This window comes from Sciurus vulgaris (genome assembly GCF_902686455.1).
Source record: "Sciurus vulgaris genome assembly, chromosome: 19".
NCBI classification, from domain to species: Eukaryota; Metazoa; Chordata; class Mammalia; order Rodentia; family Sciuridae; genus Sciurus; species Sciurus vulgaris.
In genome coordinates, this window is record NC_136480.1 from 22,795,635 (window position 1) to 22,818,536 (window position 22,902).

At 51.7% G+C, this 22,902-nt stretch overlaps 1 protein-coding gene across 12 annotated transcripts in view; it reads right to left on the reverse strand.

Annotated features, from left to right (window-relative positions):
• The window catches only part of MITF (melanocyte inducing transcription factor), a 188,742-nt gene that overhangs the window by 52,873 nt on the left and 112,967 nt on the right, over positions 1 to 22,902 (reverse strand). For 9 of the 12 annotated variants that reach the window (XM_079122424.1, XM_079122425.1, XM_079122423.1 and 6 more), the window contains exon 2: positions 21,982 to 22,231. In XM_079122424.1, coding sequence (XP_078978550.1) covers positions 21,982 to 22,231 — 250 coding nt within the window. The remainder of the gene's footprint in view (positions 1 to 21,981; positions 22,232 to 22,902) is intronic. The other 3 variants (XM_079122426.1, XM_079122427.1, XM_079122429.1) reach the window with 1 other exon arrangement.

Sequence of the window (22,902 nt, forward strand, 5' to 3'; positions counted from 1 at the left end):
AAGGAGTCAATAACCCATCAGAGACAAAGAACTGGATGTGTCACCACGTCGTGTCCCAGGGGTTACGCGTATAACTAAAGACTGCACAGTAATTAAAGTATATTTTTGTCTGAAGATCAAACCAGCATCATATATATTTTTTTTAAAAGAGCCTCAGGCAGGCTTTCAAAGGGACCTATTTTATTCCAAAATAACCTAAGAGCTCTCTGTTTAACCCTTCCTGGGGAGGAAGAGCCAGTGGAGAGCCCCCTGGAGAGCTGAGGCACTCTCGCAGGAAGATCAAGGGGTGCGGAGTGAGTCACGCGGGCAGCTTCATCTCACAACTATTTAAAGTGCCCCGAGTGCGTGTCCACATTCTTCTGGATGCTGAGCCCCCAGAGGAAAGCCAGACAGACGGGTCTATGTCACCGCGACGTTCGAGCTGAGCTGTGAGCACAAACACACGAAGCATGCAGCTGGCTCTGGGGGCCTCTGAACTCACAGACAGACAGAGGAGGAAGCACAGAAGCAAGGTCATCCATCACAGGGACGGTCCAGGATGCATTTAAGGGCTCAGTTCTAGGGCGGCCCCCTGGCTGCTTTTCTTCCCACCAACCGTGGAGACAATCAAGACGTAAGGTTCCCCTCTGGCGCCCCGGGCAGAGGCTCCAGATCAACTCCCACTGAAGCACACCCCTGCCAGGTGCCCACAGCATGCAGCCTGGTGGCGGCTCCATGTGCAAGGTGGACACAGGACAGGAGGAGCACCACGGGGCACATAGGGACCAGGCAGGAAGCCACACCGCCGGCTGTGCCTTGGAAGCCCCAGGTCCTGCCCACGTGCTGCCGCAGACCTCTGAGTTGGAGAGGGGAGGATATTCTGAAAGCCTGTTTTGAGAATGGACTGGACAGATGACTTTCCCCGTCGGGTTACAACCCAGGCAGATGCCTGGGCTCCTGGCAGGATAGGACCTAGCATTCTGTCCCAAATTCACAATTTGACCGTGGGCCATCGAGAGAAATATCAAGGCGCAATAGCAAGCTTCAAGGGTCTCAGACTCCATTCGCTCTACATGGCCTCTGACAAACACTTCTCAAAGCAAACTGGACTGCTGGGCTGGGGTGGGACAAAGGACGGGCAGAAGAGAAGGTCAGCAGGATCGTGGCCGAAGCCTCCAGCTGAAAAGACTTACCTAGATCCTGGCAATATGAAAAAGGTCAACATGGCTATAAAAATGAAATGTATGTACAAACAGAGAAACAACATGTATCCCATTTGTTTACAATAAAAAAAAAAAAAAAAGTTTAAAAAAAAAAAAAAAATGAAATGTAGCCGGGCGCAGTAGCACATGCCTATAATCCCAGCAACTTGGGAGGCTGAGGCAGGAGGATCGCGAGCTTAAAGCCAGTCTCAGCAACTTAGTGAAGCCCTAAGCAACTTAGTGAGTCCCTGCCTCTAAATAAAAAATTTTAAAAAGGGCTGAGTTTGTGGTTCAGTGGTAAAGCACCCCTGGGTTCAATCCCTGGTACAAAATAATAATTATAATAATATGTAATGTTTTTTAAAGATCCAAGCACTAGCCTTACCTATAATACACTGTTTACATTTAGAAAAACAAAGCACTCTGAAAAAGGTTCAATACCACAAATTTTAACACAGATAGAGGCAGTCCGACTAAAGATACATCAGATTTTTTTTTTAAACATCACACTGGTTCACTCGGGGGGAATTTGGCTAAAAAGCCAAAGGGATATGTTACTGAACCTGCACCTGAGCCCAGGCCTGGCTCCTGAAGTCCAGAGCAGCAACCTCATCCCGCTGGGGACCTCGCAGGTTTCCCGCCCGCCTCAGGGTTGGCTGGTTTGGGTTGAAAATGCCTTCTCTGGGGAGAGGCACCACGGCTTGCCTCTGGTCTGTGATTTATTTCAGACCCACTTCTCCCGAGTGTCCCTGTCTGCAGTACATTGTTGGAGTTCAGCAGGTGACACTGCATTCGGGACTTTCACAAGCAGCTTCCACAGGGAACCTGGCTCCACCACACCACCTCTGTCCACGGGCCCATCTTCCCCGGGCAGCACAGGCCTGTGTCCCCCAGCCCCATGGCTATGTGGCTGGTGTTCTCAAGGTGTCCAGTGCAACAGTCCCCAACGTCCTCGGGCGTGACCACCTCCCCATCTGTCACCCACCTCTCTCCCCTTCAGGGAAGAAAGGCTGCTGGCTGCTTCTCTCTGCTCTGTCTTCCCTGGCCTCTCAGCTGTGGTCACCGCTAGCTAGAAAAGAAGGTCACTGGTTTGCCCTGTCTCAGCCAGCGCCATCTCATGAGTCAACCGGGATGGGCGCAGCCACCTAGATGCAGGAGGAGTTGGTCAAGCAGGGCCAGGAAGGGATGTGGGGGCTGTCCCACACGTTTCATGCAAAGCTAATGAAGGGGCGCTCTTGAAGAGGGGCAGGCGCCGGAGCAGGGGAGTGAGCAGAACCACAGGAAGTCATGCATGGTACCTCCCGGGAAGGCAGAGAGGCTACCAGCAATGCCAGCATAAGCTGGCTGCACGGGGCCACTGGGACGGGTGGCAGAGGAGGCCGCCGCTTCCCGCTTTGGTGTCCCCGACGGCTTCTCTGGAAGTCCACCACTGTCTCCTCCCCTCCACTGGTGGTGGTCAGGACCTCTTAAGAGGCAACCCCTCGGGGGGATGCACGCACGCCCCTCTTAGCAAGGGTGTCTGAGTCACGGAGTCTGTAGACAGGAGCCCGCAGAGGCAGAGAGGTGAGGGACGGGCTCACAGAGGGGCAGGGTGTCTCTGAGACACTTGGCTGCCTTGCAGCAGTGACCAGGCAGATCCCAGGAGAGCCACCACCCAGAGCTGGCTCTGTCCCAAGTCAGCGGGAGACCCCTCTCGGAGTCAGCTGCACTTCTTCCTCGCCCCTGCAGAGGCAGGTCCAGAAAGTCTCGTCTCCTGCAATGACAACTTACACTGTCCTTGGAGGACGCGCGTCCCAGGAGATGGTTCTCCCAGGAGGGTTCGGGGGACGCACTCACGCTCTGCTGCCGAGGCACGGGCCGCACGGGAGCTGGCCATTCTTCAAGAGCAGCGATGAAGCCACTCTTGGCCCATGGACAACAGTCCCCAAGATGGGATCCATCTCAGGGCCGACTGCCGGGTCAGTTCCCAGAGGTAACAGGCGCACGCTCTCCACAAACTCGAGGCCACGCTTCTTAAGGCCCAAGCTGGCTTCCAGCCTCTGCTCCCCATAGCCACCCACTGCCCGGGGGCCTCCAACACACGACCCTCACCCTGGCTCCTGCTGCTCTGATCAGCTGTGGGGTCCTGGGGCCAACCCGTTGCCCAGCTTTGCTGCAGTCCCATGGACTTCCTCTGGGCCTCCAGGTCATCCTGTCCACTCGCTGGCCACGTGGTGCTGGAAAGACTGCACGAACCGGGCTCAACCTCGCTCCTGGGCGAAAGCTCCAGGGATGGGGCTCTGTGTGTTCCGTCCACTGCAGGTTCCTGCCAGACGGACGCTGGCGCGATGGCCCCTCCTCAGGCACAGAGCTGGCCACGCTCCTTCCCACCTCCTCCCCCGACCGTGCACTAACGCGGCCGCTGCCACCCCTCTCTGCTCCTTCCGCAGACCAACCAAGGGCCGATGGGTGGGCGGCTCCGAGGCCTAACTCCCGCGCTGGCCAGCGTGTCCTGCACCCCAGAGCTCTCGTGCCGCACCCGTGCCCCAGGCCTGGCCCCTGGTCTCCTGTGTCCCTTCACAGTTCTCTCCTGGGTGCTGTGCTCTGCTGGGAAGCCCCGGAGTGCTCCAGGCCACATCCACTCTCCTGACGCAAACGCTCCCCAGGCTGAAGTACTGACCTGACAACCAAGCCGAGAAGAAAGAGGATCTCCCCATCCTGACCCAAGGATTCCTGTCTCCATGTCCACAGCTTACCACAATCCCATTGGTCCTGCCTCCAGTAAGACTGACCTGCCTTCTCTTCCTTGCCTCTGTGCTCCTGCCACAGGACCTTTGCACACTCACTTTCTCCTGCCCCCTCTGCCCATGTCCCTTCACCAAATCAAAGTCCACTCACTCTTCAGATCCCATGACGGTTGACTCGAGAAGCATCCTCTGATTCCTATCACCAGGGGCACGGTGGAGTGCCCCTCTGTCTGGCACCCACGGAAACTGCAAAAGCCGAGATTATTTGATTGAAATTTCTCTCCTCTATTAACGCTGAGTTCCACAAGGTCACATCCAACTGTTTGCCACTGCGTCCATAAAGGAAGAACAAGCCCGATCCCTCGTTGGTGCTCAGTGAACACTCGTTTTACTGTTGACGCTCACTCGGCATCCATAGGAATGGCTCGGAATGGGTGTAAACGGCACAGGACGATGGTGAGCGGCGCAGGCTGTGGATCCAGTAGACTCGGCTCTGTTGCTCTTCTGTTCACACTCGCTCACTCGCTCACTCATTCATTTGTTCATCAGTTCCATACGGGCGCCGCTTGGAGGTCTTCCCAGGCACTGGCCGCCAGGTGGAACGGCCAGGAAGAGAGGTGAACTAGACCCGCTCTCAACTCCCTCCTGCAGGCCTGAACCCGGGGCGCCACTCAGGAGGCTTCAGCAGCCATTCCCGCCAACCCCGGGAGCCGCGGGTCCCTGTGCACTCCGGAAACCCACACCAGGTGTCAGTGCCAACACTGGCCCATGAAAGTGAGCTGGTAGGACCCTGTCCTAAAACTGGCTCTGCCAGGGCGGGCGGCGGGCAGGGTGTGGCCTGGGGACCTGAGCACGAGCTCGGGCAGGCCCGTTGCTCCCGCCACATCCGCGTCCTCCGGGCCAACCGCCCAGCAGGGCCACGGCCTCCTCCATGTCCAGGGCTCTGCTCGCTGCCCCTTCCGCGTGCCGGCGCTTGCTTCCCAGGTCCCCTGAGACCTCTGGAGGTGAGGCCTTTGTCACTTGCCCTCCGGTCCTTTCCGTCTTCCCGTGAACCAACACCCCGTCCCCTCCATGTCCACGAGAGAACAGATGGACACACGGGGACCAGCACCTGCGACCCCCACCGCGGGATCCGAGCCCCTGCTCCAGCCCCCGTCCAGCGCCGCTGGGTGCCAGTGTCCAGGGGAGCCCCACTTACCCTGCACATCCGTCACCCCAGCACCGCGACCCTCCCTTACAAGGCCGAGCGGTGGCCCTGCGCCCGGGGCGCCTCCACAGGCAGGCCAGGTGTGCAGCGGGAGAAGCGAAGTCTGGAGGCCATGGTGGCAGCGGGTCCTGCCTGGCCTCAGATGGCGCTGCAGGGCAGCCACCTCGGCGCTTCGCCGCAGGCTCCTTCCTGGGGTTCCGCTCCGACTCCCTCCGCCAGCCTCCAAACCTCATGTTCTGCAAGATCCTCACGTTTGAAGTGGGCACTCGGGAGAAAGCCAAACTGGGGCCGTCCCCTCGCTGGGCCTGGATCAGGAAGCCCTAACTCGAGGACAGCGCCTCCATCTCCAGCGCCAGGGCAGCCAGGGCAGCCAGCACACCCCACACGCCACTTCTCCCTCGCTCAAAGGGCAGGTCGTGGGTGGCGAGCGCCACCAGCGGTCATCTCGTTTTGAACTCTGATCCTAGATTCAGCTGTCCTGATGAGCGTCCACAGCGGCCCCCTCTGCCTGCTCCCGTCCCCAGGGAGCAGAGCACTGAGCAAAGCCAGGCGCTTCCTGCAGCCCAAACCCACAGAGCCTGCAGGACACCAGTGCCTGTTTTCACCGAGGTCTTGGTCTGGCTCAGGCACGACACAGCTTCAAGCATTAGCATGCCACAGAAGCAGGCCCAGAAGGAACTCCATACTGTGTTGACATGACCACAAGCAACGTTGGAGATGTTCCCAGTGCAGACCAGGGTGGATCCATTTTACAGAGGAGGAAACTAAGGCTTCACTGAAGAGCAAGTCAGTTGCTCAAGGCTCTCTAGGATGACTAGGATGGCCAGTCTGGTAATCCCTGACTTTTGCAGGGGAGGGAAAGCGGGAAGGAGGAGAGGAGGGGGAGGAAAGAAAGAGGAGTACAGGCAGGGGCCATATCAATAGAGGCAGTTTCCAATGAGGAGGGAGTAGAAAGACCCTGGGAAGGGAAAGCCTCAGAGAGGCACAGTCCACACAGTGCAGTTCCCACCTGGGGACAGAATAAAAGTCAGTGTTAACAGGCACACTGAGGGCGAGCGCAGACGCAGACAGCAGGGGGCAGGACTCGTGCCCTCCAGCATCCTCCGCCTCCCACTTGTTCTGCTTCACAAAAGGAGGGAAACGCAAGCCCTCGAATGTTCCGTAAGCACAAACTGCATCAGAGGCGGAGTTTGGCATTCGAGATTTATTAAAGCTGAATTAAGTGTTTACTGTGGGTCTCACGATGTTGGCGTGAAGGAAATGGCGTGGCGGACCCCGGACGTCTCCCGCAAGCCTCCTGTGCTCACTCCCCGCCCCAGAGGCCTGCGGGAAGTCTCAGGAAGGCGCGAGGCCAGGAAGCACACTGCCATCATAGCCTGCAAAGCAGCGAGTCTAACACGTCTCAGCAACAATCACAGGTGTTCCCCGAGTGGCCGGTGTCACCCCAAGGAGGGACCGGTGACTTCATTACACGCGCCCTGGCCACCGCTGACCCCAGGTCCTTTCCACCTTCCTCTTACCAGGAGGGGCAGTGCTGTGACCTGCAGGTGGGCTCTCTGTCAGTCAGGCAGGGCGAGGGTGGAGTCGAGACAAGCCCAGGGAGCAACTTCCACAGGACACGTGTCAGGTCTGCCCCAAGGCTGGGCACAGAGTGTGTGCGTGTTTGACTGCCCAGCTGGGGCAGCGGTCCTGAAGCAGGGAGCGTGGCGGGACTCCTGGGCACCTGTGGGCCTGTCTCAGGCAGACCGTCCCGAGAGAACAGGGCACATGGCTCAGGAGCAGATGCGAGCGTCATCCAGTCCTGACCACTGAGACGGAACCTCGAGGTGTCCTGTTGCTACCAGGAAACGCGCCGTGGAAAATGAACACTGTCTACAACTGCAAGACTCGGGGGTCCGGGTGGAACAGCAGGAGCTCAGATTGGGGACAAAACGTGGCAGACTCCCATGGGAAAGAAGGCAGGAAGCTCCAGGGAAAGGGCGTCAAGACACGCGGAGGAGAGAGAAGGATCCTGCAGGGGATCGCGCGCTGCCTCCACGTCAAATCCAAAACACGGCTCAGAATCACAACTCTCAACAGGCCACCTGTGTCCACTGGGCGCCTGTTTCCGCAAAGTGGCCCTGGGCCTGAGGCGCCGGGGCTGTGATCAAACGCATCTTGAATCTCCACGTGTCTAAAAATAACGCCTGAGAAAGCCGGCCATTAACAGACTCACGCAGGGTCACTCAGGTTTCATCTGAGCTCCGGAACCAAAACCCGGGCTTTTCAGCTTGTAAGCAAGAGCTTGATTTCCGAGTCAGGAAGCGTTTTGAGAGCCTGAGGTCTTTATTAATTTTTCCTGAAAATTTAATCCCAGTTATTACCATTTTCCCCAGAATTTTCTACACATAAAGATTCCACAAGTACCTTCTCTGGCTGTCAGTCATCAAAACAAATTCTAAGATTTTTAAGGAATGAGTGTGTTGTGGAAGTCAAAAGCTGTGCCAAGCATCTCACGACCCCCTTTCCCCCACCAAAAAAAAAAAAATATATATATATATATGTACTGCTGTTAAGAGTTACTTTAAATCAGGTAGAGGGAGTGAAGGGAGGGAAGGGGTAGGGGGTAGGGAGGACAGTAGAGTGAAGCAGACATTATGACCTCATGTATATGTATGACTGCATGACCCATGTGATCAAGCAGCATGAAACATCAGAAAAATGAGAAATTACACTCTATTTATGTATGTAAGTACATTTATCAAAATGCATAAATGTATTCTTGTCGTGGGCAACTAATTAGAACAAATAAAATTTTAAAAAGAGAGGAGAGAGAGAGAGAAGCTGTGTAGCCAAACGGTTTTTGGTTAAACTTCCCAGCTGACGGGAGATCCAACAGTAAGCGCTGAGGAAGGGTCTGGAGACATCCCCCACAGATCCAGGGAAACGGACCGAGGACCACAGAGGACCACCCCACCTCGCCTTTTGCCAAAGCGCTAACCTTTTAGCCGTCCCTCAAGAACCCATTATGTGGCTCAGTTGTGGGGACTGTGCATGTTTCCGTCTGAAACGCAGACGGCAGCGGGTGGCACTGATGCACGCCATGCCAGCGCGGTGCCAAGTCCCCGGCGGGCAGCCTGCACTTATTTCCAAGCAACCCGATGAGGACTTGCACTCCTGTTGCACAGATAAGGAACTGAGTGCAGAACCCCGGAGGCCAGGTACTCCTGCAGGTCCTCTGCAACCGGAGCACCCAGTGCATTGGGTACGAGTCCTCTGTGTGCATGTGAATCAAAACGCAGAGAAAACCTAACAGCCTAGGTTTAAGTCTAGGAAACAGGCTGGGGTTGAGGTGCAGGAGTCCCCAAGGGGCATGTTGGGGTGACTGACTTTCTACACCTGCTGGGTAACCATGGGAACAAGGAGGGAGGGGAGAGGCAAGCATGTCTTCTGAAGGGAGCAAACCACACCCCGTGGTCCATGCAGGAGCTGGGCCTCTTCCAAGCTTGGGCGTGGGCTCAGATTCCAGACTCAGCCTTTCCTGTGGGGACTCCTAAATTAACAACTGTCGATTTTATCCTAACCAGCAGGGCAAGCAAGCCACAGGCACTGGATATACTGACTTCAGAGAGAAAACTAAGACGGAAGAGGAAACAAGGAAAACCACTCCTGTGTCAGATCGCTGCTATAGAGGCAGGAACCTCTGACATCAGAGGCACCCCCAGGGCCAGCTGCCGTGACGTCGTACACCTTGGAGGGCTGCAGGCTCTGAAGAGGTCTTTATTTTAAGACAAGAGTAGATTCCAAAAGCATTAATTTCAATAGCACTTGATAGGGTTAAAAAAAAAAAAAACCTAAAAAAAAAGTGGCTCTTTACTTCAGAGGAGAAGATAGAGCTCAGGGGATTTTTAGGACAGTTAAAAAAAAAAAAAAACAGGCACATGCTACTGTAATGGGGAGGGGGGCACGTGTCATCACACGCCTCTCCGACCCCACGGACCTGCAGCATCAAGCCTGAACCCCACGTTAACTACGGACGTGGTGACGATCGTGCATCCGGGCAGGCCCCATAACAGTGACAGGTGTACCCTCTGGTGGGGGGATGTCAGAAGCCGGGAGGGGGGACATGGGGGAAAACTGCACCTTCTACTTGGCATTGCGCTGAACTTAAACTGCTCTAAAAAGTACATGGCGAGCAGCTTTGAAGAACTTTCACAAGTCGATCATTTCGAGATGCTGTTTGGTTAGCAGCCATGCTTGTGGTTTTCATTGATCAAGAAGAGGCCTAACACCAGGGGGAGATGGAATTCGTAGTTGTGCTATCGATCTGTACTTACGGGCAGCTGCTTGGCACTTATCAGACAAAGGGAGGTGAGATGTTATGTGCACAGGTTACGGGTGTTTGTGGACCTGGATCTGCCGGCCCTCAACACTGCTCCGAAGACCCCATAGCGTGGAGCCACGGCTGTGGAGCAAATGGTTCTGGAGCTTCTCCCTATGGCTTGATCCTCAACTCACTTCCTGGAGATGTGGATCCTCAACTCACTTCCTGGAGATGTGCAAGGACTCATCTGTCTATGTCACCTTCACTGCACCAGCCACGCCCACATACGACGCACCCTGAAGAGCTGTGGGCATCTTGCAGCCTCCTCTGATCCACTCCAGGCAACTCCCTCGCCTCTCCTCCCCTGCTCCCTGCTCCCTGCTCCCTGAGCCCTCGTCCATCACATATTAGAGGTTTGCCACAGATGAACACGGGAAGGAGTTAAGGACACCCTCAGCTAAGAAAATGGGTTGACTTCATTGGCACCTGCATTTCTACATTTTTCTCAAATTCCTTAGAGATTTTCAGGTTTCTACAGCCATGATTCTTAAGCATGAGCACACCTTGGAATCTTCCAGAGGACTGGTTAAAACACAGATCCCGGGCACCAGCTCACACTCTCTGGCTCAGTAGGTGTGGGGTAAGCACAGGTGATGCAGGGCTGCAGGACCAGCTGGCACCTTGAGAACCCCGAGCTCCTCACTGAGAATAAGCAGAAAACTTCGTGAGAAGTACGATCTGAGGTTCAGCTCTAATCGCCTTGGCTTTGTGTCAAGCTGGATGAAGATTTTATGTAGAATCGAACATCCTCACAGAATGTTCACTTTCCCCGTCTATGACATGCTTGTAGTTCCAAGTGTAAACACAAATGGGCCCGATGACCAGGCTCATAACGCTGTGTTGCAAATTCTACCGGGATTATGCCAATTAATAAGCTGAAAACATTCCTTCAGCATGAGATTTTAACATAAACCTACCACTAGGAGACCGAAATCCATTTTGCAAGGGCCTCCATATTTACTAAATATTATCTGCAGATGATGAGTAAATATTAAAATAAATCATAAACACTGAGAAATTTATATGACTCCAAACCAAGGAAACTATGAAACCGGACAGCTGGATGGGTTTTCTTTCTCAGAGTCCCAGTGTGTTTGACATTTTTGCTCTCCTGGCTGTCCTGCTTGTAACCACACAAGAATGCAACCTTACAGGCTCTTAGACCTGTATGAAGAGCACACTAAGTCTCTCCAACACAGTGCGCTAATTCCAACATAATCAACTTATTGTTTGCATGAGGAACAACGAAGCGTCTAGCAGAGCATCCACTCACACACAGGTGCAGGATTCCTGGTTTAATAAATGGGTGAGATTGCTATCAAACAGAAAACTCAGGAACATGATAAGAACAGGAGAAGAACTCTCACCAAATTACCAGCTGCACGGAAACTTCCTAAATAATGAGAAAGGAAATGGACTTAACAAGAGCGGTGTGACTAAGAATCAGACATACACGTCTACCGAAAAGAAAAATGACCATTTTCAATTCCCTTTAAGTCAACTGAGCTACTACCAAATGCTTCCAAAGAGCAAAGTGGGATTAATTGATCTTGTCCTTCAATGTCTTTTTATACCAAGAAGGCAAAAGGAGGAGAGTCGAGAGAAGGGACTGGGTAGGGGTGGGGGCAGGGGACGGTGCTGGCCAAACTACACTGTCACATTGTGTGCACGGGTGGATATGTAACAGTGAACCCCACCATTATGCACCTCTATAACCCAGTGGCCTCCGCTTGTAATCCCAGCAGCTCGGGAGGCTACGGCAGGAGAATCTCAAGTTCGAAGTCAGTCTCGGCAACACTGAGGCACTAAGCAACTCAGTGAAACCCTGTCTCTAAATTTAAAAATATACACCAGGGCTGGGGACGTGGCGTAGTGGTCGAGTGCTCCTGAGTTCAATCCCTGTGACCAAAAGAGAACACCGAAGAAGCACGCACACCCGCAAGGTCTGGGCGTCACGGCACCCTGGACAGCAGCCATGTGGGCACGACCTGTGTGGACTGAGCGTGAATGGCACATACGACTAACGAGTTGAGACCTGTCACCGGGCTGGGGTCCGGGTGCAACACGCCTGGCAGAGATGGGCCACAATGCCGTGTTCCACGGCTGGCTTCACTGCTGCCCCTACAACCAGCTGCTTCGACAGGAAACAACAACCGGAGATGAGATGCCAGCCCACCTGGGCCTCAGGTCATGAGGAAGAAGACAGAGACCAACTGTGGCCTCTCCGTCTCCTCTGTGGGGGCGAGCGCAGGAGAAGCCCGCAGCACTGAAGCAGTGTGGGGTGGCCCAGGAAGACCACGGCTTGCAGACGAAGACAATGACCACCGCATCGGGGGACCAGTCATTATAAAGTGCCACGTTATTTACTGTGGACAGTAAGCAGAGTCCTTTCCTGAGTGCTGCCCATCTACCAGCCCTGTGTCATCTTAGAGGGCACGCAGCACAAACGCAGGCCAGCACCATGCTGGACGGAGAAAAGCAACAGCATTCCCTCCAAAATCAGGGCCAAGCAGGGAGGTCCCCTCCCCCACTCCCACTCACTATACTCCCTGAAACTCTAGGCAGAACCTCAGGCAAGAGGAGGGACTTAAACGGACACAAACAGGGAGACAAGTCACGTGTCTCTGCGAAGACAGGAATCTACACGTAGACCCGAAAAGCTACCAGAGGCCTTGCAGAGCCGGTAGAAGAATCCAGCGCAGAGGTAGGACACAAAATCAACATTCGTACAGCAGAAGCCTTCCTGGGCTCCAACAGCGATGCTGCCGAGAAAGGAATCAGGGAAAGCATTTCATTCACAGGAACCCAAAGAAAACAATAAATACTTAGAAATCGATCCAACCTGTGTTATGTGCTACCCATTTCAAAGGCCACAAGCCCCATGGGGCTCCTGAGCCCTGAGAATCAGCTACTCCAGATGGAGGAACTGGATTTTCTTTCTTTCCATTTCAATCTGAATTTAAATAATTAATTAATTACTGGGGATCTTCAAACATTTTTTAAACAACTTGGGTACGTGAAGACACCTTTACGATTTAGCAAATTCCATAAAATCTCAGCACAGGGTAATTCTGATGAAAATGTCCAAATTAAGGTGCCATAGATATGAAATACAGTCCCAATTTTGAGGAGCTTAACTCAAAGGCTGAATGAAAAATCAAAGGGTCAAAGATCTTGACGACTTTCATGCTGACCACCGTTGAAAAGACGTTACCCTCCATACACTGGTTAATGAAAGCATATGAAAGTTAACTGCACACGGTTCTTATACCATGTCTAAGGAGAATATCAGACAACTCCAATGTCCATGCGCAGCCCGCATTCTGTGTTGACTGGACAGTGCTGCTTTTACTGACCTCTCACAAAGCTCTGCAAAGCAGGCACTGTGACCCCATGAGGACACCAAAGTCCAAAGAGAACAGGAAATGGGCCCAAGGTCACTGAAGTACCAGACCCAGGCTAGGGCCAGATTTTCGACAGGGACATTGATCATGGCCATATCTCAAAAGTATAACCAGGCGCACGAGTGAGCACGGGACTTTGGCATCTCGAGCGATAACTCACGACAATGCTTAGGTACCCAGGCTCCGAGGCTGCTGCCCCGCGTCCTGTGTCTCAACAACGCCATCTTTTAAGATGGACCTGGCTGTCGTCAACACCAACAGGGGCTTAACCATGAAGAGGACCTCAGACGGAGGGCACGCCGGATTCCATCAGCCCACACGGCGCCAACGCGCCTTGACAAGCTCCTCACACTGGAAGCCTCCAGGAGTGGCCTTTTTTTTTTTGTTTTTTTCTTTTTAATTTACTCCCTCTTTCTCTTCACCAAGGCACAAAAGCCAGCCCAGTAAAATGCTGAATGGAGTGAAAGAAAATGCAACAAAGTTAATAGGGGACACAGAGGGCCCTCCAGGATCTGCGCGGACATAAGAACAGGAGGGCAGGTTTCCATCCCTGCACAATCTCGCTTTTGTTCGAGCGCCAAGTCCCCGTCTCGAAACGTGTGGGCAATAAATCAGCAGGCATTATTTTAAGTCAACCGGTTTTATAAAATAAGCCAAGAGTTGAAAGAGGCAGGACTAATTACCAACATTCCTGGCTGAATTACTGGGCGGCGTGTGCTAAGTCAGGGTACGTCTGCGTCTTGATCCCAAGTTCATCCCGCACTTATTTCCCAGGAGGTAAAAGAACATGTGGCTAATTAAGGCACCAGTCTCCACAGCCAGAAGTATTCAAGGTAAGATTTCTTTCGGGGAGAGGGAAAAAAAAAAAAAAAAAAAAAAAGAAAAGGTTCTTTGCCTGGTACTTATTAATCTAATTTTTACTACTTCACTAGAAAAACAGAGCTAATCTTGTCACCTTTAGGCACTCTGAACTACCATGCAGTGTTCGAAAAATGTTACATATTTGTAATTCAGCCAATAAGAATGTCTTAAGCCTTTCTCGACCGGCAGGAATGTCTCTGGTTTGTCACTTCTAATTAAGTCTCCGACGAAATTTCCAGCCCTGAATTTTAATTATATAAAACCCAGGGCCAACGGGGGAGATCACAACAAAATAATGCCAGGTGGCAAGGTGGCAGAAAGCTGGGTTCCACTCTGGGCCTCTTAAGTAGTATCTAAAAGGACGCACAAGTGGGACTTGAAGGTATCCTTCCTCGTTGCTAATTTCCAAGCTCCCCACACCTTCTTACAGTTCTGCTAGCTGCTTAATGTGCCCCGGTCTAGGAAATTCACCTGACAGAAGAAATGTGCCCCTCACAAGGCTTTGGGTGAGCACCACTTTACTAAGACGGAGAGCGCAGTCAGGATACTAGTCCAGTTCCGTGAAGAAGGCAAGCACGTCCCCTTGGACTTAAATGATAACAGAGCCTCGGCCACCATCACCACCAACACCCGAACCACTCCACACACAACTAGGAGGAATGATAGGGTTTCGAATCCTCTAAACCCTTTTCTGGGACATTCTCTATTTTTTAAATCAGTGATGAAAGCAGTTCTCCTCGTAAGACTTTTCTCTATGTCAGCAACCTCCTGATTTATCTGCCTTGGATGCTTATATTTTTGATCCATTTCCTTCTCATAAATCAACACACAAAGACATCGAGCTTTATAAGCCACCATCTGAAAGGCCAGTAAATCACAGGACACTACATTTGTCTTAAAGTTCAGGCTGATACTCAAAGAAGTCAATAAAGAGAGACAGATTTGGAGCGAGCGCCAGCAGGTTGGCCCTGATCGCGGCAGCACCCCTGAGTAAAGCCGCTGCACTGGCCTGTGTATTTTTAGCCCAGTCCCGCCCACCTACCTGGGAAGGGCCAAGTGATAGAATTTGCACATACCCACAATCTACAGGGACTACTTCAAAACTGGTCTTTCAGATCTAAGCCCTTTCTTCAGTTGTTGAGATCCTGTAGATAACACGTGCGAAGGAGACTCTGACCTTGTCACAGGTGACATTCACTTCAAAGCGAGTATAAAAGCGAGCAGAAGAGAAGTTCTAGGTGTTAAAATACAGCAAGAGCCCCGGTACTGAAGGGTCAGGTGGGCCAGAAACACTCAAAATCAGCCACAACTCCAGGAGGGAATGCCTGTTTAAAGAGGCGTGTGGGTCTGTCACATGGACCATTTCAGAACAGGACCGTTAAAACCCAGAGAGGGCAAGGTGTATGGATCACAGCAGCCGAGCCGTGGAGATCTTCAGAACAGGAGTGACCCCGACTTGGGACTGTCAGGCACCGTCACAGAAACTCTGAAAGTGCTTCTGGACCCACAGTGAGGACTATCACTAAACCAAAACTCACCATCGCGGGCCACATGGCCAGGTAGGCTTCCCATGCAGGAGAAAACACAGCCGTCTCTCCTCTGGCGTATGGTGGAGACTCGGGAAGGTACTTCAAGAATCCAACAGAGGAGCCCTTTCTGATCTCAGAGGCCTAAGCTCCTGTATCTTTCTGTCAAGCCTGTGAGACTCCCTGGAAGTTCCTCTCCGGCCTCTTGCTTCTCTAGGGTGTTCGTTAGCAGTGATTGCTCAGAAATGTCCAGCACTGGTCCCTGAGCTCTGCACAGGGCACAGAAGCCGGCAGTGTGCGTGGCTACTGTAGACAGAGCGGGGCCATGGTTCCATTGGGAACCATGCTCTCTACAGTAGGCCGTGGTCATGGTGCCGTTCCCATGTGGAGGGAGGCTCACTCTACCTGCCCAGTAGGGCCACCGCAGGCTCCAAGCAACACCGGAGGCGCTGTAATAAGCTCGCGCTACTCGCCCAGGCTCCTATCATTTGAGACACTGAGCCCAGCCATTGTCTCTTTGGAAGTTTCCCAGGCCATTCCCTCTCAGAGAGGAGCCGCCGTTAGTGGCCACGGAACTCTGTGGCCAGCTCACGTCCTGACCCCTCCTCTTCCTCTGGCGGCCTCCGATGAGCTACTCAGCCCCTGGACACCGACACATCCCTCAGAGCCAGGTGGGGATTAAACGAGTCCTGTTCTAGGTGCGAGCTGCCACGACCACGTCCTGGGAAACCCAGCCCAGGCAGAATGCAGAGGTCAGACCCCCAGGAGCAGAGGGGAGCTGGAGAGGCACTGGTCACACGGCAGGAAGGTCCCCAACCTTTTCCTCATCAGCACCCGCCTTGGGGGCCTTGGCAGACCTAGATCTCCTAACTGCCTCTCCTTCCTCGCCACCTCCAGGAAACTTGGACAGACACACACTGCCCTCCTGTTACCTGCCATGGCTTACGAGGGTCACAAGCCACTGCAGTACATATGACCCCTCTGCCCTCCAAGAACCAGCTTTTCTCCCTGCGGGGACGCCCACATCCCTGCTGAGGATGCATGCCCCGTGGGCATCGTCACAGGAGGAAGCAAGGACAGCTCCACCCACTCCCACCTGAGCCCTCGCTCCGAGGCCCAGACCCTGAGGACACCTCATAACACCACCCTGAGCTCCAGGAGCAGGCAGTTCCGAGAACAGCGGAGGAGGCGGAAGACTGTGCGGTCAGTGCGGCTTCCCCCAGTGGGGGACGTGACACGTGGTCCGCTGCTGCCTCCGGTCAGGTAGCCAGACCCTCATCCTCAAGACAGGTGGCTGCGTGGCTAGGGGTCCACGGAGCACAGCCGGCCCCTCCACAACCTGGCAAAACCCAGTGACAGCTTCCGTCTCGCCCCTCAGCCACGTAACAAAAGGCGGCACCGTGGTCACACAGGGAGAAATCGTCTCCACTTACTGCAAATATCAGCAAATGAAAATGCCATTAGGGTTGACATTCCAATGTTTTCAGAAAACTGGAGATAATTCGCGGCTTTGCAAGGTCCACTACTTTGTGGCTGGCGTTTGCTCTCCTGAGCCTGCTCTGTCATGTGGACAGAGCCTAAGGGTTCCAGCGAGAGGACTTCAGTCAGCCAGCATTTCCCCACTGGTCACTGAAAGCCGCCCAGGGAAACCAAGCCCGACGCTGACCAGCTGGCACCCACCCAGCGCCCTGCCCTCCCGGGCCTGTGTTCAGCCTGCCCTCACCGAGGTCGGCAGTCCAGCACCTGTGCCCTGGGGTCACTGCCCTCACCCGGGGTCCCGGAGCTCTGTGAGATGCAGAGCCAGCGGGCGCACAGCGGGCACTGCACACCAGAACCGCCAGGTGCCTTTCAAGACGCAGCAAGAGGCCCAGCCAGCCTGGGGAAGGTTTGAAAAGCGTCCTCAGAAGGAGACGTGACCTTTTTCTTTCCTTTCCTTTTTTTTCTTTTCTCTTTGGGTTTTTTCGGTTCCACCTGCAACTGTGAGGAAAGAAAGATAAACACCGGACTGCGTCTGCCTGACCAGGCAGCCTGACTTCTTCAGAGCTTGCTCCCTCCAAAGTGGAACCGTGGGGCAGAAACCGCGATATCCGGGAGAGCGGAGGGAGGTGGCGGGCTAACGAGTACTCCCCGCGACTCTTACAAATAAAATTAGTGACCTCAAGAAAAAAGGAGATTACTACCTATGTGACCTTGAACACGTCAAAGACTCTGCGGGGAAACAAGGTGCCTGAGAAAGGGGAGAGCTGTGTGTGGGACCCAGAAACTAAGTCCCTTCCTCCCAGGGTGCGCCTTGGGGACACTAAGTTGAATTCAGAAACAAAGGACGCCAGTGCTTATAAACACACCCTGAAGTTGAAGCTGACAGACCCATGGCCATGACAGGGCACAGAAGAACATGACAGCTGTGCACAAATAAAATACGGTTCCAGGAGACGTCTCAGACGTGGCCCGTGCCCATCCTGTGGGGACAGCACCTCCCATCCGTAACTCAGGGATCAAGGCAAGCTGATCCGAGGCAAGCCCATTCGTCCCTGCTTCCTGCAGTCACGGAGAAGCTGCTCGGTTCTGTACTCCAGGCTAAATAAATCTGAAGCAGAGCCCACCCGTCGGGGTGGGAGACGCCTTCGGTCGGCCCTTAACGCCCCAGCCCATAACTCCACACATCCTCTCCCTCGTCTCCGCACTATACCTAAACGATGAGTCACGCCTCGAAAACTCTATTCCAGGTAAATTTCATAATTCGTGGAGAAAGATGGACAATCCAGTAATCTACTTTTCCCCTCCTAGCGAAACCTCGATGCTGTCATTTGGAGAACCAGTGGGCAGGAAGCGGGGCTTCCATTCCACTCACTGACCTCTGCTTCAATGTTGCAGTGTCAAGGATGTGGCCACCAAACAGATGCCCAGGTGGATTTAGTTAACCTTGTGCAGCGTCCTGGCCAAAAGCATTTCTGTTCTCGATGAACAGAAATAACGATCTCCAATTGCAGAGACTGGTGCCCAATTCCTGAGATGATCCAGAACAGAGTGGAAATGTAATAATGTCCTTTACTTAGCATAAAAGACCCTAAAGTAACAAAATATAGATTTTTCCTTTTAATTCATACAACCTTTCTCTGAAGGAGAACGGATATATTCAACGTACAGTCTCTTCCAGAGAGAACAACTGGACTTGGAATTCTTAAATTTGAAAGCAGAAAGAAGGATAGAAGGATGGAAGGAAGGAGGAAGGGAGGCGGGAAAGATGCTCGGCTTCTCCCTGCAAACTTCTGAATGGAGAAACATCTCACTCCTGTGCTCAAGCTGCAACCTGCCAGAGGGTGTGCTGTGGAAGGCAGAGGTGAACTCGTCAGTCCCAGATCAGGTGACCAGGCACTTCCACCACCAATCAAAGGTGGAGAGTTGCAGCAGGAACAAACCCCAAGGTGAATGCTAGCTTGGGGGTCGGATCCTGGAAGCATCTTTAGCCATGAGCCCTGATGTCCCCAAAATCTGTCCTTGGTTGCTCTGGTTTTTGTTTAAAAGATGATGCATCAAATTTCAATCCTCAGGTTTGTCTGAGTGCTGTGCCCACAAAGCCCCTCGGTAGAAGAAACCATGTCCCTTAATGGCCTGATAATGCTTTGTGATAATCCACCATTTGAAATACAGGGATGCTCACTCCTATGCAAAACGCATTACGCACTGCGAGCAGTGGTTAAGGTAGGATAAAGATGCACACTTAAATCACTACACCCAGTGGGATAAGCTTCTTCTTCAGAAAGCCAGGGCACATCCCTACTAGTCAAATACACACAAGACTCATCATTCCACGTCACCTGACGAGAAAGCCAAGAGGAGGAATCAACCCACAACCAGAGGGTCAATGCAGAAGCCAGATGCCAACTCTGCATCCTTCACAGAAATGAAACCTGATCAGACGTGAAGAAATAAGTGATGTGAATTTCCAACTTCCAATGCAAATTTCTATGAGTCCCAAGGTCACCAAACGTTGACACTTTTAAACATGATTCAAAGAGCTTCATAAATCAAGTAAAACTCTGCTAAAGAAAGACATTCACCTGAAAACCCTAACCTGGCACTTAAAAAATCAGTACCTCATTCCAGACTACAGAAGGCCAGTAACTGGACACTGGGCACCCAGGACACCTACATAACAGGCTGTCTTCCACCAGCTTCAAAACAGATCAGTTGGAATCTGGAGCGATGTGCCCGGATGCTCCAGTGCGTGCAGCATGTCTGTGTGCCCACATGCACCTCACCGAGAAGCAGGCGTGTTCCCTGTGGGCAGCTTAAACCTTTAGTCTCGAACGAAGAGTTTGCTCGGGCTTTACCATGAGAATGTGCAACTCAGTACGATCTACTCACTTGGTATTGTCCAGCTTTCAAAAACGCATACTCATGGGAAATGGCTGAAGATTCAGCACGTTAATGGCATTGCTATCAATCGTTTGCTTCACAAAACTGTGCTCGTGACTTAACTATGGAGGAAAAGTCCTTCTTGTATATTTCTATGATTATTATCTCATAGCATTTTCACGCACAAAGCTTTTGAAAATTCGTAAACCACTTTTGCAAAGCGTTGAGACGTTAGCATCTGAAGCAATCGGGGACAGGGTGCTCTCCTGGGAATTCTACTTGCATTTCGTGGGACGTCACCTTAAATGGATGCAGTCACGTCTCTTTTCTCTGCCCTTCACTTTGGGCATGAAAACTTGTCTAAGGAGCTAACAAACCACATAAGTTCACATACCAAAGTATTAAAAAATGCAAAAATTAAGGAGAAATAAAATCTACTTGGCATGAAATATAAATTCATCAGTTGCCCATTTTCTGGGTCATGCTATGTCTTCCAGGTGACACTGTCTCTTTGTATGTTTCTGGCATATTCCTGATGGGGGCCCACAGCTCAACCCAGTGTGGTCAGGACACAGCAGCATGAAGGAAAACCGGGCAGATGATTCACATTACTTAATGCAGATTCCAGTTTGAACAGCTTTCCAAAATAACATGTTAAACACTTTAAAATGTCACCTATTAAATGATGTGGAAATGATGTTTCCACACACTTGTATTTGGGCAAATTTCTCCAGTATCACAAGTAACTGTCCTGATAGGAAAACTGACTTTAATGTAATATGCTTTAATACAGTATCAAACGTAATCCTCAAATTGGCTATAAACCACCACTAGTTCAAATTCATTTCATTTCTAAAATTTGCTCTTCAAATTAAAAAAAAATAGATTATAGTGAACAAAACAGATACATTTCTCCATAACTGGTTATTATTTAATTCTTATCAGCTTAAATAACCTACCATAGACACAAAACAACCGTAACTCATGCAAACATGAAACAACATAAATCTTATATCTATGAAGACTTAAATAAGAGTGTTCACCCAAGCAGAACTTAAAGATTCACGGTATAATCTATTCCAGAGCAAAAACCTTGTTTTTACTTAACAAGGGGTAGGTGAAATATCCCTTGCAGTGACAATATTCACAGTGTCAATCACATTACAGTAAAAATATGGGAAGCAGTTTACATCCTTTTGCCCCAAGAAAATTTCAGTTGACTTCTCTATCAAGAAATTCCACTACTATCACAGCATTTTAAAAGACTCTGCAAATAAAAAATAACAGACCTTAAAGTTGTTTTTAAAGACTCCTTTTTGTCCTTGCTGGGAAGGCTTGCCTGTGCCCTCCTGATCATACCCCACCATTGCTCTGTTTGCTTTAATATGAAACTTTACGCACGGGGACTGCTGCTTCTGCTGTTTGCTTTAATATGAAACTTTAAACACAGAGACTGCTGCTTCTGCTCCCACGAATGAATGCAAAGACCAACAGTGAATCACCGGTGTGTAAAGTTCACATTGTTTGCTGAACAGTATCACTTGGGACTCTTCAGAACGAATCAATTAGGTGAATGGGCGAAAAAAAAAAAAAAAATTAGAAAGTAAGAAGTTCCGCTGCTGCTTTCCTCTTAACTTTCCCTGAACCCATCGTCCTGAAAAACTCAAGTGCTTATCATGAAGCAGGGGGACTCTCCCCACGTGAGGAGGAAGACACGGGAGACACAAACTATTCTTAGACTTGTTACAACTTTCCCGAGTAATTAGGAAGCTCTGTGTCCCGGACAGAATGAGACTAACAAGCTCCTGCAGTCTCCACCCTAGCAAGAAATCAAAGGGACCCAAGGCAGACAACTCACTCCAGTAAAAGGATTACACAGCCCGGCTATCAGGGAGCAGAAAGCTCACCCGCTGCTTTGTATCTGCGGAGGCTTTCTAAGAGTTTCTACAGCCAACATGACTAACTGGAAAAGAAAATTAAAGCATGGCCAGAGAATGCATTTAAGGGAAAGTAGCATGGGCGAGTTATCAGGAGGCGCCTGGTCCAGATAACCTTTAGGTTTTGAAGTCTTCCCAGAAGAAGGAAGGGAAGAGGTTCTTCTAACGAACACCTGCTCCTGCCTGGGACTCCCGCTGGAAGGCTGAGCCCGTCCCGCCGTCTGTGGAGGGCACTGTCACGCTCAGTTTCACCCTCTTTGGAAAGACAAAGGCGTGTGGGAATCCACAGAGGTGACGCTTACGCACATACGACTCTGATGGGCCGATATAGCCAAACACTTGTTAAGATCAATAGAAAATCCAGAAAATGGAAAAGGGACGAGGGCCGGTCCCTCCACGAGCAGGGCGCTCACGTACCTTAAGGACTTCCATGGGCACCTGGGATGCAGAGGGCAGGGTGGTGGGTGCGCTGACGTTGATGGCTGGCGTCTGGCTGGCGGGCGCTCTCTGCTGCAGGAACGGGGCCGCCTGCAGCTTCTGCTGCTGCTCTCTGCGCTCCTGTTCCTGCATCTGCTCACGCATGAGTTGCTGGCGTAGCAAGATGCGTGATGTCATGCTGGACGAGCTTATCGGAGGCTTGGAGGCCCCAGGATGCTCCGTGGAACTGCTGTGGGGAAACCAGAAGGCACACAACGTTTAGTCTCCTAACGAGGCCCCTCGTTTGCGTTTTGGGGTGTCCTAAATGGCACCACTACAAAATGAGCCTGCACGAATATAATCAAGTCTGACGATGGTACTCCACATAATTGAAAATCAAGAGGTGACAGGATTTGAGTCATTAGTAGTTGAATTAAAATAAGGCAGCTTGATTGCATCTAGGCATTTGTATGGAGCTGATTAATTTTTTTTGACATTTTATACCGTACAGCCTTCATTCCACCAAATATAGTGCCGCCATATGCATTGCCGAGAAGCCACGCGTCTTAATGGCACCCAAAGACCCCAGATTCAGACATGAAACGCTTGCTTTGCTTTTTTAAATAAAGGAATCCAACCAACTACTCCTAGGTGTCTTCAAAATGCCTTGAAGATACCTAACATATTTCCTAGTAGGAAATTATTCAGGAGGGGTGAGCTTTGTTTTGGGGAAACAGCTCTATGCTACGTGACGACCCTCATCCCTGCACGGGACCCCGCAGGGGGAAGGGGAAGTCGAGCTATTCCTCAGCCTGTTCTTCTGGCGGCTTCCTCCATGCGTGCCCCTTTTCTTCTGCCCTGTCTTGGTGTGTCCACTGCCTGAGCACTCTGTGCGTCCTGTTTGTAACGGCTCGGGGCTCC